Genomic DNA, 13683 nt, shown 5'->3' with positions numbered 1-13683 from the left:
TAGTGACTTAAAATAAGGCTCAGTTGTTGTAGAACAGGCATCTCCCTACCCTCTGCTTCGGGGCCTCTCACAAGGCTGTAGTTGTGGTGTCTGCCAGGGCTGGGGACCCAGCAGCAGCCTCCAGTGGGCAGGGATCTGCTTCCAGGCTCACAGCGATGTTCGCAAGATTCATTTCCTTGCTGACCGGTGGGCAGATGTTCTCAGTTCCTTGCTGGGGTTTGGCAAGAGGCACCTTCAGTTCCTTTCCATGTGGGTCTCTCTGTACAAGCTTGTTTCATGGGAGCCAGCAGGGAAGAGAGGAGAGTTGACTTGCAAGGTGGAAGTGATAACCTTAGGGAATGTATTCATGGAAATGACATCCCATTCCTTGTACTGTATTCCACTGGTTAGAAGTAAGTCACCGATCCTGCGCACACTCAAGAGGAGATCACACGGGGCAAAAATGTCTGGAAGCAGAGACTCACCAGGGGCCTTCTCAGAGTCCTCCTGTGAAACCTCTTACTGTTTTTCCTCCAGCAATACAGCTGTCTCAATTTCTGCTGCTCTCAAATTGAACTCATGACCCTCCCCTTGCCCAAACCTCTTCGCGTCCTGTATTCTCTGACCTGCTCAGCAGCCTCGTATCTGTCCAGTCATCTTCTCTAGAAACCCAGAGATTGGGGCGCCTGGGTGGCTCCGTTGGTTGAGCGTCTGACTCTTGGTTTGGGCTCAGGTCATGGTCTCAGGGTCGTGGGATCGAGCGGCTGGCTCCACGGTCAGCCCAGAGTCTGCTCGAGATTCTCTCTCCCTCTCCCTCTTCTTGTCCCCACCCTGTGCTCGCTTGCGCTCTCTCTCCCTCTCTCTCTCAAATAAATAAAAAAAAATTTTAAAAAAAGAAAGAAACCCAGAGATCATTTTCAACACTTCCCCCTGAGGTTTAACAGGCTGCTGGGTTCTGTACATTCTGCCCCTGTGGCACCTTCCATGGCATCCTCTGCTTTCCACTTGCTGACATGGCTTTCGTTGGTTGTTCAGGGGCCTCTTTTTTTTTAAATGCCAAAAGGCAGAATCTGGGTCTTATTCTTCTACAGTCCAAAGTGCCAGCCTCTAGAGCAGTGATTCAGAGTCTTGGCTGCACATTGGAATCACCTAGCGAGCTTGGAACATCACCGATGCCTGGAACCCACTGCTAGAGGTAATGATGCAGTGGGTCCGGGTGCCGCTGAACGTTGGCGTTCACAATCTTCATGGTTCACGGGCGCCTGGGTGGCTCAGTCGGTCAGTGTCGGACTCTTGATTTCGACTCAGGTCATGATCTCAGGGTCGTGGGATGGAACCCGCATCAGGCTCTGCGCTCAGTGGGGCGTCTGCTTGAGAGTCTCTCTCTGCCCCTCCCCCCACTCATGTGCACATGCTCTTTCTCTCTCTCTCTCAAATAAATAAAAAATAAAACCTTTAAAAAGTCTGCAAGATTCAAACATGGAGGCAACCTTGAAAGCCATTGCTTCTAGTTGAAGAAATCAAGTCTCTGGGCTAGTGAAAGGTTGAGAAAATGGTAAACATTTAATGCATAGGAAGAATTTAAAACTAAAGTTAAAGTTGTGTTTAAAAAAAACCACACACACTTCAAATAGTATATGACAAAGCTTAGTAATCAAAACGATCTCTATATGGTCAGGGAAGTGGGGGATATGTCTTTTTGTGGGAATGAGGGGGAAAATCAGAAATGTGAAGGAGTATAGTCTCTCAAAATACAAAACTTCAATTTTTGTGCATGTAAAGTAAGCAATAAAATGAAATAAAGAACCACCTAGAATAATTAGAATATTTCTTTGTGTTGAACCTCTGTGTGTGTGTGTGTGTGTGTGTAAGGAATAACTTGTGAGTTGTTCTGATCTTCTCCTTTATTTTCCAGGCATATCTTGAAGACAGTTGCCCTGGGTCAGATGCTGTCCTTGTGTATATGTGGGACAGCCATCACCAGCCAGTACCTGGCAGAAAAATACAAAGTGACCACCCCCATGCTTCAGAGCTTTATCAACTATTGCTTGCTGTTTCTATTTTATACAGTGATGCTGACATTTCAATCAGGTAGGTCAAATGTGAGGATGACCTTTTCGACAAATTATCTTCATAAAAATGTTTGGCTTCTGGATATTAAAAAAATAAAATGTGAGGTAAAACCAAGAATGGGAAACTATTTTACATAGAAGTTATTGGAAAACTGTGACACCCCTGAATGCTATGAAAATTTATGGAGATTTATGTATAATTCTCAGAAATTGTTGATTAAAACAGGGAGCGCCAAACTGTCCCAACAGAAGTTGCCAAAAAATAAAGAAAGTGCTGGGGCGCCTGGCTGGCTCAGCATGGGACTCTTGACCTCGGGGTCATGAGTTCGAGCCCCATTTTGGGAGTAGAGATTGCTTTAAAAAAATAAAATTGAAAAACAAAAATATTAAAAGTGTAAACGTCATTAAGTGTTAGGTTTTATTTTTTTCTCCCGTGGTTGATAAATTTAAGAGACAGTATTAAAAACCCTTAAAAAGAGCCTCACTTTCCAAAATATATATTTCCCCTCAAGTGGAGAACATTAAATGGAGCACTGGTTACATGTAGATCAAGTCTGTGTCGTGAGAGAGACAAAGGCAAGGGATTGGCAAGGAATTAACATCTTTATCACTGGCTGTTTTTTTTTTTAAGATTTATTTATTTATTATATATATAGAGAGAAAGCATGTGCATGCAAGCAGGGGGAGGGGCAGAGGGAGAGAATCTCAAGCAGACTCCCTGCTGAATGTGGAGCCCAATGTGGGGCTTGATCTCACGACCCTGAGATCACAACATGAGCTGGAACAAAGGGTCGGAGGCTTAACTGACTGAGCCACCCAGACGCCTGGGTGAAGTTGTTTTAGAATCATTATAGAAATATGATTTGTAGCTAGCTACACAGAAAATGGGAAGAGCTAGATTCTGGCTGACATTTTTGTGCTAGGCATCATTTTAATTGCTTAACTCACTTTGGTGATGTGTTACCTCACTGAATCCTCCCAATGAAGCAGTTGGGTATTACTGTTACCCCCACTTTGCAGTTGAGGAAGCTGAGGCGTGCAACACGTAGGTAACGGGCCGTGAGTCATGTAGGTAGGCATTGGTGGAGACAGATTCCAACTCAGCCAGCCTGCCCCCGAGCTCATGCTCTCGGCGCCGCCCCGCATTAGGGGCTGCTAGTCATGACAGATGTCCTTCCCACAAGAGGAGAGCATGACTTTTAAAAAACAAATGAAATGAGATTGAACTCAGAAAGGTGAGGACTATGGGTAACCCAAACTGATTGGGAGGGGGCGATACTTCCATTTTCATCGTTTTGAGCTTCATAATGAAATCAGTGGTGTTTGCAAATCCTCATGTAATATGAACCTTAATGCCCAATGGTATCTGGTGTCGGGATAAGTGACTTGTTTTTGAAAGAAGGTGGAAACCAGTTGTGGGAGAGGGGAAAACGTCTTAAGTGGAAAGTACCAAATTTGGTAAGAACTTTAGGAGTTGGAAATGGAATTGGGTACAGGGTTAATAGCTCTGGATGCTTCTTTGTAAACATCAGCCTTTAGGAAGTCAGTGTGACTCATAAGTACATCAGTGAGGTCCCCCCGAAGGATGGTTGGTGGGTGCCTGCCATGCTCTGTCAGACGTTGAGGAAGGCTAACTTTGTGTTTTCAGGATGTTCCTCCTAATTGGGTTTTAATGATAATTATTTGGTTATGATTCTCACTTGCAGGTTATTTTTACCATAAAGCCTTCTCATATATGTGCTAATTATGTATCTCCTGTCTACTAGATTCTCTAAAGAAGTGAATTGCAGTTAACTTGAATAAGTAGAATTTGGGGGATAAAAGGTTTTTCTTCAGTGATGCCACCAAATCTTTTTTTCAGACTTATCACTGAGTTAATTTTGTCTTGAAAGCACATTTCTTCCAAAAGAATGACCACGTGCAGAGGTTAAATAATCATTGGATTCGTAAGAAAACATTTGATTGTCATAGGATAATCTGTAGCTTGTCAGGAATGGCAGCATCCAAACCCATACCTGGTTATTATATTTCTGTTACAGTAGGAAATGAAATTTAACCACTTTCTCCTACTTACTTCCTCTTTGGTGTATACTTTAAACCCTTGGTCTATGCTGACATCTTAGCTTGGGTTTCATAATAGAAAAAAATCTGACACTTGCTGAGCTATTGTAGGCATTTTGGTTCTGAGTAATGGAAATTAGGAGGGACCACATTCAAAAGAGAAAGTAAACCTTTGCTTTGACTCCTTAATCTCTAAATTGATATGCCTAGCACCAGGTAACATGTACCAACCCAGATTTCTTTGAACCAGGGAGCGATAACCTTTTATCCATCTTGAAGAGAAAATGGTGGAAGTATGTCCTCCTTGGGTTAGCAGACGTGGAAGCTAATTACCTGATCGTCCGAGCGTACCAGTACACCACTCTAACCAGTGTCCAGGTAAGGGGGCCTCCTCTCGCCTGTGTGGATTTTTCAGCTTCCAGAGAAGAATCTGAGCCCATAGGTGCTAACCAAATTTTATGGAAAAGCTGTTCACTGGCAGAAGACCTAAATACAGGTGGATGCTATCTGTTTCTTCTTGGAGCATATGTGCTAATGAGTAAAATTTCCTGGAATCGGTGAAAATGTATACACGTTAATCAGTTCCCAAACTGCCAATGTTGTTACAGAATAGAATAGTTGCTACCAAAATAAGCATAAATATTTAGTTGGCAGTTGATGTTGTGATGTTGACAAGAGTTCTTTTTTAAGTTTGTTTAAAGATGGCATATAAAGTGAATATACTTCTGTGCTACAGAAAAGTTGGAGGTTTGCTAGTAAAGTAGATATTCAAGACAAAAGGAACCGTTGGAGTCACTGGAAAGAACCTTGTAGACATCTGGGGTAGAGATTAAGCACCTTGGGTGGCCAGAGGTAAAACTGGTATCACTATTCCTCTTTTAGGGTTATTGTTGCTGGATTGAAAGAAAAATGTTCCTGCAGAACAGTACTTTTTAACCAGGTGTTGAGGATGACTGATTCAGTTGTCTTGATGTTAGCGAACTGTGGGCTGTATCATGATGGTGACTCACCACTGCTAACAACAAACTGTTTCATGAAGGAAGGTGAAAGTGAGAGACCTCGATGCCAGGTTTAGTCTTCACAGTTTAATAAATTTGTAACTTTCTTTTAAAGATTTTTATTTATTTATTTGAGAGAGAGAGTGAGAGAGAAAGAGAACATGAGCTGGGGTGAGGAGCAGAGGGAGAGGCAGACTCCCCGCTGAGCAGGGAGCCTGATGCGGAACTCAATCCCAGGACCCTGGGATCATGACCTGAGCCGAAGGCAGACCCTTCACTGACTGAGCCACCCAGGCGCCCTGAAATTTGTAATTTTTTGATGCATCAGTTTTCTCACTATATAAAACAGAGGTGTCCTTATTTCATCTCTGGAAGAATTAAAGTGTAATTAGACTTACTTCACTTGGAAGACATAAGGACTGATGACAATTCAGTACTTTTCCAATGTGAATATACATTAAATGCTATTATCTGAATGCCTCATATTAAATATTTTCTCTTCTGTAACATCGCGCTAATCATGCTAAGCATTGTCTTCAGCAGACCTTTGGTTTGGGGAAATATGGGTTAAGACAGATATCATAGGAGGTACGTAGAAAACCCAGCATTCATAAAAATTAAAACCAGGAGTTAGGGGTGCCTGGGTGGCTCAGTCAGTTAAGTATCTGCCTTCGGCTCAGGTCATGATCTCTGGGTCCTGGGATTGAGTCCCACATCGGGCTCCCTGCTCAGCAAGGAGCCTGCTTCTCCCTCTGCCTCTCCTCCTGCTTGTGTTCTCTCTTTCTCTCTGACAAATAAATAAATAAAATCTTAAAAAAAAACTATTAAAACCAGAGTTACCTAAAGGATCAAGTTCATCACAAATAGGATCAAGTGTGCTTTTAGCTATGGGTAATAAGCATATACGTATGTAGAAGATGGCATTTTTCTAGTCACATTCTACCCTCCTCATACACAATTTAATTACTTGATTATAATTCCCAGAAACTTTGGTTGTGGATGACCGATAATGACCAGTTTTGACTTGGTACAAGGTCTAAACCCAGCTAAGCAAAAAAACTTACACTTGGGTCTTTGACTGAAGCTCATGCCTTAGACTATTGAAAATAATTTCTTCAATTCTAGCCTCTTAGAAAAACCCAAGCATTTGGTCATCAAAAGTTATGTGCTTCTGGTCCTCGCAAGGAGTCTATTATAAAAAAGGGCATCTAGCAGCTAAAACTCCTTGCTGCAGTGGCTGGGGACTCTCCCTGGGACTCTTCCAGCTGATTCTCTACTTGAGTAAATCTGCAGTGTGGGTGGAAGGACGGAAGTTGGGCCCTGGGGGTCTCTGAACCTCCCGCTTAAGGATTCCTTCAGAGATTCTGGAATAGCAACCACTGATGGAGTGGTTTACCTGAAGCTCATGACGTGGCCGTTGGCGCCCCTCGGACTAGGTTTCTACCCGTGTGTCCTCCTACTTTACCCCACTTCTGCTCCTTTTCCTTCCCCACCCACAGCCAGTTTCTCCTCCATTGGGCTGCTCTGTTCTTTCTAGAACATGGTGCTGTTGGAAGCCCCTGTCCTCCGTTCCCTAAGGCCTCTTTCAATCTCACTTTCTCCTCTCTGCTCCATCTCTAATAAAGTATTTCTACTTTAGTAGAAGTCAAGGAGAAGACATCCGTCACCAAGAGTACACTGTGAGGAGGAGAGTCGGTGTAGATAGATGGCCCAGGGTGCTAGATAGGAGATGAGAAGTCGTGGAACTTCATGGGAGCAAGGGACCTGTGAGATCATGCGGTCTGATCTCTTCGTTTCATGTTGTGACGCCACGGGGGACCGGCTGGGGAGCACGCTGCTGGTCAGTGGCGGGACTACATAGGCAGCTCCCTCAGATGGCCACTCATTGCCCACCAAAACTTGTTAAAAACAGAATAAAATTTTTAAAAGATTTTATTTATTTATTTGACAGAGAGAGAGCGCATGAGAGAGCACAAGCAGGGGGAGCGGCAGGCAGAGGGAGAAGCAGACTCCCTGCCCAGCAGGGAGCCAGATGCGGGGCTCGATCCCAGGACCTCAGGCGAAGGCGGATGCTTAACTGACTGAGCCACCCAGGCACCCCCCAAATAGAATAAATTTAAGTTTGATTTTAAGACACACTTGAAGAAGAGGGAGTCTCCCGTGAGACTTTTGAGAAGTGACCTTTTTTTTTTTTTTTTTTACTTTTTTTGTTTAAGGAACATCGTTCAGACTTTGTTAAGTCATTCGGCTGGATTCTGCCGGTGTCTTCCGGGACGGGCTGTTATCCTTTGCATCGTGTAATGGTTTGTCATTCAGGCAGGCTCAGCAAAGCACTTAGGGGATTAGAGCTGTGGAGCTGGAATGAATAACGAGGCAAGGTGCCCGTGCCTGCGCCTGGTGCGCCGGCCCCCAGCCCTGACACCGTGGCAGAAGGCCATCAGTCAGCAGCCGTGGACGGGCTCCGACAGGCTGCGGGAGATTTAGGGGCCTGGCTTGTCCAAAACGAGACAGACACAGAGAGCATCCGAGACAAGGTTAAAAAAAGAACAGGAGGAGCAATAAAGCAGGTTCGGGACTATTAATTAGTATACAGAATATATTTTTTATCCTTGAATGCACTTCACAACATTTGTGACCTCAAGAGTCGAGGGAATAAAATCTCCATTTCCCCCCCTTTATCTTACAAGTGATTTTGAGTTTGCTGAGATTTTGGCACTGCCGTTTAGCCTGACAATATTGGGGGTGGAGGAAGTATTTTCTGGACCCACGATCAGCAGGTGATGGATGAATAGTCGAAGAAGAGGAGCGCAAGGACTCTCTGTGAGCTAGGGTGGGGTTGGACGCTCTGTCAGGGAGATGGCATCTTTTGGCTTTGTGGCGATCTCCTTGTACTTGGTAGTGCTTATTAGCCCAATGACACCTAGATATCTGCTGGCGTGACTGTTTATTCTCTGTCCGGCTAGCCTTCCGTGTGCTGCTGGGGGCTGGGCTGTGTCTCTCTTGTTCTCCACGCTCCAGCTCCTCTGCTAGGGTCTCCCCCACGTGAGGTGCGGAAGTACTGACTGAGGGAGGGGGTGCGTGAGGGAAGGCAGGACTGCCTGCTGGACTTACGGAAAAGCGCGGGTGGGAGGGTAGAGCTACGGCACAGGCTGTGAGGCAGAATCCCTGGGGTCGGCCACTGGTTCTCCCACCTCCAACTGTGGGGTTTGGGGCAACTCACGCAACCTGTCTGTGCCTTGGTTTTCCTCATCCGTAGAATGGGAACTGTGGTTTCAGTCTCACAGGCTTGTGAAGATTCAGCCAGTCAATCCAGGTGAAGGTAAATCCAAGTAATCCCGGTAAATCGCCGTCGAGATGCTCAGGGCGGGCAGGCATAAACGCGGACCCCGAGGATTATTTACCCATCGTATAGCTGAGGACAGAAGGCTTACGCCGTTTGTGTCTCTTTCCTTGCAGCTTCTGGACTGCTTTGGGATCCCTGTGTTGATGGCTCTCTCGTGGTTTATTCTTTATGCAAGATACAGAGTGATCCACTTCGTCGCTGTGGCTGTATGTCTGCTGGGCGTGGGAACGATGGTCGGTGCAGACATCCTGGCAGGGAGGGAAGACAACTCCGGTGAGAGGCCGTGGTCCTTCTGCTGCTTCGCTCACGGAAAAAAAGTGTTGCTTATGTTTTCGCTTCTGTATTGCAAAGCTCTGTAGGAAAAGACAGAAAGCACGTCTTGGCTAAACTGTCTTTTAAGTTTTATTTTCAGATTTACTTCCTTCTGCTGTTGGGACCCCTTCCGCCAAGCGTGCTTTGTGTCCCTGCCCGCCCACGGCCCTTGCTTCTTTTTGTCACACTAAATAGTTTTGTCTCATGGGAGAGAAGTTTCTTTAAATATTGGCAATAATCCTCTTTTGGCCCATCCATTCGGATTAGTTACTGGAAAAACTTGTAGATTCTTGGCTTTTTATCAGAAGGAAACTTCATGTCCACTGCGTGACCGACCTCTTTTTCAGTCGCTCTCTGGATGAGAACACTTGGACATTCTTTGGGCCAAAGTTCAGACAATGGATGCTATAAAATCTAAGTACGGCCTCGGAATTTCCCCAGTCTACAGGCGACTTCACTGTATCCTTGGATTGAGGGAAGATGAACTTGACTACCTAGCTTCTTTCCCTGTAGTTTTTAGTTAATTCCCTTCCATGAATTCCGTTAATTTCTTTGTCATAGAATCATTTCCTAAGGCCCTATGTTATCCATCTTCCAGTTGCGTCATCTCCCAAGGGGTCAAAATATGAAAAATCACAGTAGAATTGTGCCATAAAGTGAGAGGAGTAAGAGTCCTTAAACTTCTAGAAACCAGAGTTTCTCCTTCTGTAAACTCTTATTTAAATGAATGTGAACCAGATACACTCCTGGAAGCAAGCTAGAAAGCGTCCCGTCTTAACACTGTGTACCTCTTTGTGTCTTGTCTTCCTACAGGGAGTGACGTCCTGATTGGTGACATCTTGGTCCTTCTTGGGGCTTCCCTCTATGCTGTTTCTAACGTGTGTGAAGAATACATTGTGAAGAAGCTGAGCAGACAGGAGTTTTTAGGGATGGTGGGCTTATTTGGAACAATTATCAGCGGCATACAGCTGTAAGAGTCTAAAATCTCCCTTAAACAAAATAAGCACATATATGGTACATGATTACTTTCCAGCTACTAATATTCATTGTTGATTTGGCCCAGATTCCCATTTGAAATCAGTGACTTGCTAACTATTAGAAGATTCTTGAAATATCAAGAATTATGCCTCATTTTCTTATATGTACGTGATGCTTATGATTTCTGCTTACAACGTGGTAGAGGCATTACCATACAGACTTTATTTTTCAGTTATTTCCAGAAAATATGAACTCCCTATTCAAATGGAAAACATAATGTCATGTTGGCTACTACTTGAAAAGTGCCTTGAAGGGCGTCAAGCATGTTTATGGGCTCCTTTGGGTTTCATTTGTTGTCATTTATGTTAAAGATACTTATTTTTATACCCTAAGAAAAATTTAAGAAGCAATGTAATTCCTCATCTTAGCTGAAATATAGCAACTAAAATGCTTATAAACTAGTGAAAATGAGTATGTGGATCTCTCTCTGACCTCTTGTTTTAATCTTAGATTGATTGTGGAATATAAGGATATTGCCAGCATCCAGTGGGACTGGAAGATTGGTATGTACATAAAATGGTCATCCATTTTGGGGCAGTATCCTTTCCTCTAAGTGACAAAAACACACGTCGAGAAATAAATACTTCATATAAGTAGTATTTAAGCATTTTTGTAAAATCACAGAGTAATTTGGTACCCCGAGGGCTCCAGGGTTTACATTGAGTTTTCCCTGAGAACTCGTAAATGAACCTTCACGGGAGTTAATTCTTAATCTTTACCTTCAGGAATAGCTTTTCTTTACTAGGAATTCTGTGACCTTCGGTCACACTCCCTTTCAACTAGATCTGTATCACGAGTCCTCAAACCTAACGTGAAGGTTGTCTGCTTGATGTAATTTGTGAAACATTAACCTGAACATTCTGAGGGTGTATAATCACCCACCAACTTCCATTACGACTCTCACCTGATATTCTTGGGCATCTGCACAAATAAATAATGTAGAAAACAGTGGTGGAACAGTTAAGAAAGACTCCTTCAACCTTACTTAATGATGGATGGAAAGAAGTTAAAAATAGCCTATAAAATGTCATGGAAGTTCACATGCTGTGCTTGGATAATTTAATTCAATTAAATAACTTGGATTGCCAGAGTGTGAGTGAGTGTACCTGAATGTGAGTGGGTATGAGTGGGTGTACGTTGAGTATGGAGGTGGGATTGAAGGAATGGTTGCAAAACTAAATGGTGAGCACCCACATGACCAACTCTGGCCCGAAGACGATGGTTATACTGTGCTTTCTGAGAGCGCTGAATTTAATGAGATGAGCACAAGATAACGGACCGAACAGCTACCTGCCTTTGATGACTAAAAATACTGTATTCTGAATCCGGTGACACAAATCATGTCCAACCAATGAACCAGATAAAAGCAAACAAAAGATGATGGGTGATTTTTCTTCACAGTGATTCTGCTTTTATGGACCTTTTATCACAGCATCACGTTCTCTGGGGTGGGCAGATGAGGCAGGTGGCGAGAGCTGTTGAACCAGTCACACCATGAGCAAGTCCCTATGGCCTTCACCATCTAACACCCTGTTGCAATTTTGAAGTCCTTACTCTGTGTCCTATCTTGTTGTTGTTATTATTTTTTTTTCCTGTGAGCTTTCGGTGTCTCATTTGCAATGCTGAGCATTTTTGCGAGGTGCTCTGTAGAGAGTGTGTGAAAGGATCAGGGAATTGTATATGACAGCCAAGCCTTAAAAGCATCTTTGCCTTCTGATTTCTTCCTGTAATGTTAGATATTCCACTTTGCTTTTTCTGTAGCCCTGCTGTTTGTGGCGTTTGCCCTCTGCATGTTTTGCCTGTACAGCTTCATGCCACTCGTGATTAAAGTCACCAGTGCCACCTCTGTGAACTTGGGCATCCTGACAGCTGACCTCTACAGTCTTTTCTTTGGACTCTTTCTGTTTGGCTATAAGGTAAGCAAATAGATCATGTTCAAAGAGGAACACTTGCTTGGTCTAAAAGAAGTCATGGGTGTCTTTACTAGTTTAGATCCAAAAATAAAACCTCATCTTTTTTTGGCAAGAATCTCATTGGACGGTCTGCACTCCAGGCAAATAGCATCACGTTCGTATTATAATAAGAGTTTTGATGCTCCAGACTTCTGTAAGGGTCTTGGGGACCCCCAAGGTCTTGGGAGCGCCCTTTGAGAAGTGCTGCATTGGAAGTCCATCTTTCTTTAGTATACCTTCGGTAAATGCTTGTTGACGAGTTTGCTATCCCAGTTACTTGAACAAATAGCGAGAATGTTGGCTGTTGCTTGATAATTTTAGTTTCATTTGGGGACAGCAACTACATTTCTTACAAATAGTGAGAATGTTGGCTGTTGCTTGATAGTATTAGTTTCATTTGGGGACAGCAACTACATTTCTTTGTCCTTGTAAAATTTTGTATCCAGGCAGAAATTGCTTGGCACTGATTTACACTGTTCCCAGGAATTGGCCATGAATGCACAATGCCTCATTCAGTGGGGTCTCAGAAATTTCTGCTTAAGAAGCATGAACCATTTTGCCTTGCCGTGTTACATATGAAAGGAACTGGGTGTTATCTTTACAAACCTGCGGGTTAAGCTATTCCTGAACTTAGACCGAAGGAGTATTTATAGCTTTTTGGTTGCATCATTAAAAAGTAACAAATGTCAGAGTGAATCAGAGAAGTGATCTGACATGCCTAGATTGATTGATTGATTGATTGATTTTTAATGAGAACAGTTGCCAAGGGCTACAAAGTGAGCCTTACAAGTGAGTTGTGGTGCTGTGCTTGCATTTCACATGGCCGCCACTAGGGGGTGATGGTGTTTCTATTCTGTAGTTAAGCTTAGTGGTTATAGGTTATCTGTGTTAACATACGACCCCACTCACCTGTGCGTTTTTCTTTTTAAACCAGGTCCATTGATTTAGCTTTAGTAGTTTAACTTCTTCTAAGTAAAATAGTATCCAAGTGGGAAGGAGGAAGTAAGGTTAAAGAAAGAAAAGCTTTAAAAATACACCTGCTGCTACCTATTATAAGCTCCCTTCGTGTAGATATTTGCCCTTTAACTGCTCTTCACGTTAACATGAAAAAGCCTTTTGTATGTCATTTTTTTGACCACATAACTTTAAACTGCTATTCTCCAAATTAGAGCATGTGAACGTTAAATTCCTTCTCCGTTCTTTTACTTTATGTTTCTTTGTCCCTGCACGTCTAGTGGCTCACTCTTAACCCAGATCAGATTTGATTGTTTTTGTTCAAAGGCTGTTTCAAGACTTGTAGAGCAAAGAGTGGGTCTGCTGTGATCTTGGTGGAAAACCATTCAGAGCTTAAAGAAGATACCTAGCATTTTATTTTATTTTTTAATTTTTAAAAAAGATTTTATTTATTCATGAGAGACAGAGAGGGAGAGAGAGAGAGGGAGGCAGAGGGAGAAGCAGGCTCCCTAAGCAGCAGGGAGCCCGACATGGGACTTGATCCCAGGACCCTGGGAACATGACCTGAACTGAAGGCAGACACTTCACTGACTGAGCCACCCAGGCACCCGATACCTAGCATTTTAGAAGCAGTTTTTCGAGACAAAATTATAAGTCCAATATACCACCAATTCTTAAAATTGTAGTTTCTAAAATAACTTTGGTTCTGCGTTTTAAAATTGACAGTTGAAAGAATTTTAAAAATTTCTGCACTCCTCATTGTCAGACTCTGCCTCCACTGGAATTGATCTTGAGTAAATACTTACTGACCAGAGTAGCCGCAAGAAACTTCCAGTGTAGATCCAGACACAAAGGGCAGAATTTAAAAAAAAAGGGGGGGGGGGAAGAAGAAAGGTAAAAGTAAGAGCCTCTAATTCAGAAGACTTACCTCATTCCCTCAGAGTCTCTCCCTTCTAAGAGAGTGACTCCATTTG

The 13683-nt window shown here is 43.3% G+C and overlaps 1 protein-coding gene across 2 annotated transcripts in view; it reads left to right on the top strand.

Moving 5' to 3' along the window:
• Positions 1-13683, top strand: part of SLC35F2 (solute carrier family 35 member F2) — a 46616-nt gene that overhangs the window by 30168 nt on the left and 2765 nt on the right. For both annotated transcript variants that reach the window (XM_027579332.1, XM_027579333.2), the window contains exons 2-7: positions 1895-2070; positions 4363-4490; positions 8567-8726; positions 9579-9735; positions 10254-10306; positions 11565-11719. In XM_027579332.1, the coding sequence (XP_027435133.1) occupies positions 1895-2070; positions 4363-4490; positions 8567-8726; positions 9579-9735; positions 10254-10306; positions 11565-11719 (829 nt within the window). The remainder of the gene's footprint in view (positions 1-1894; positions 2071-4362; positions 4491-8566; positions 8727-9578; positions 9736-10253; positions 10307-11564; positions 11720-13683) is intronic.

Source organism: Zalophus californianus, chromosome 11 (genome assembly GCF_009762305.2).
Source record: "Zalophus californianus isolate mZalCal1 chromosome 11, mZalCal1.pri.v2, whole genome shotgun sequence".
In the NCBI taxonomy this organism is placed as follows: Eukaryota; Metazoa; Chordata; class Mammalia; order Carnivora; family Otariidae; genus Zalophus; species Zalophus californianus.
Note: the sequence above shows the minus strand (reverse complement) of the source record. Positions and strands in the feature narration are given on the sequence as shown.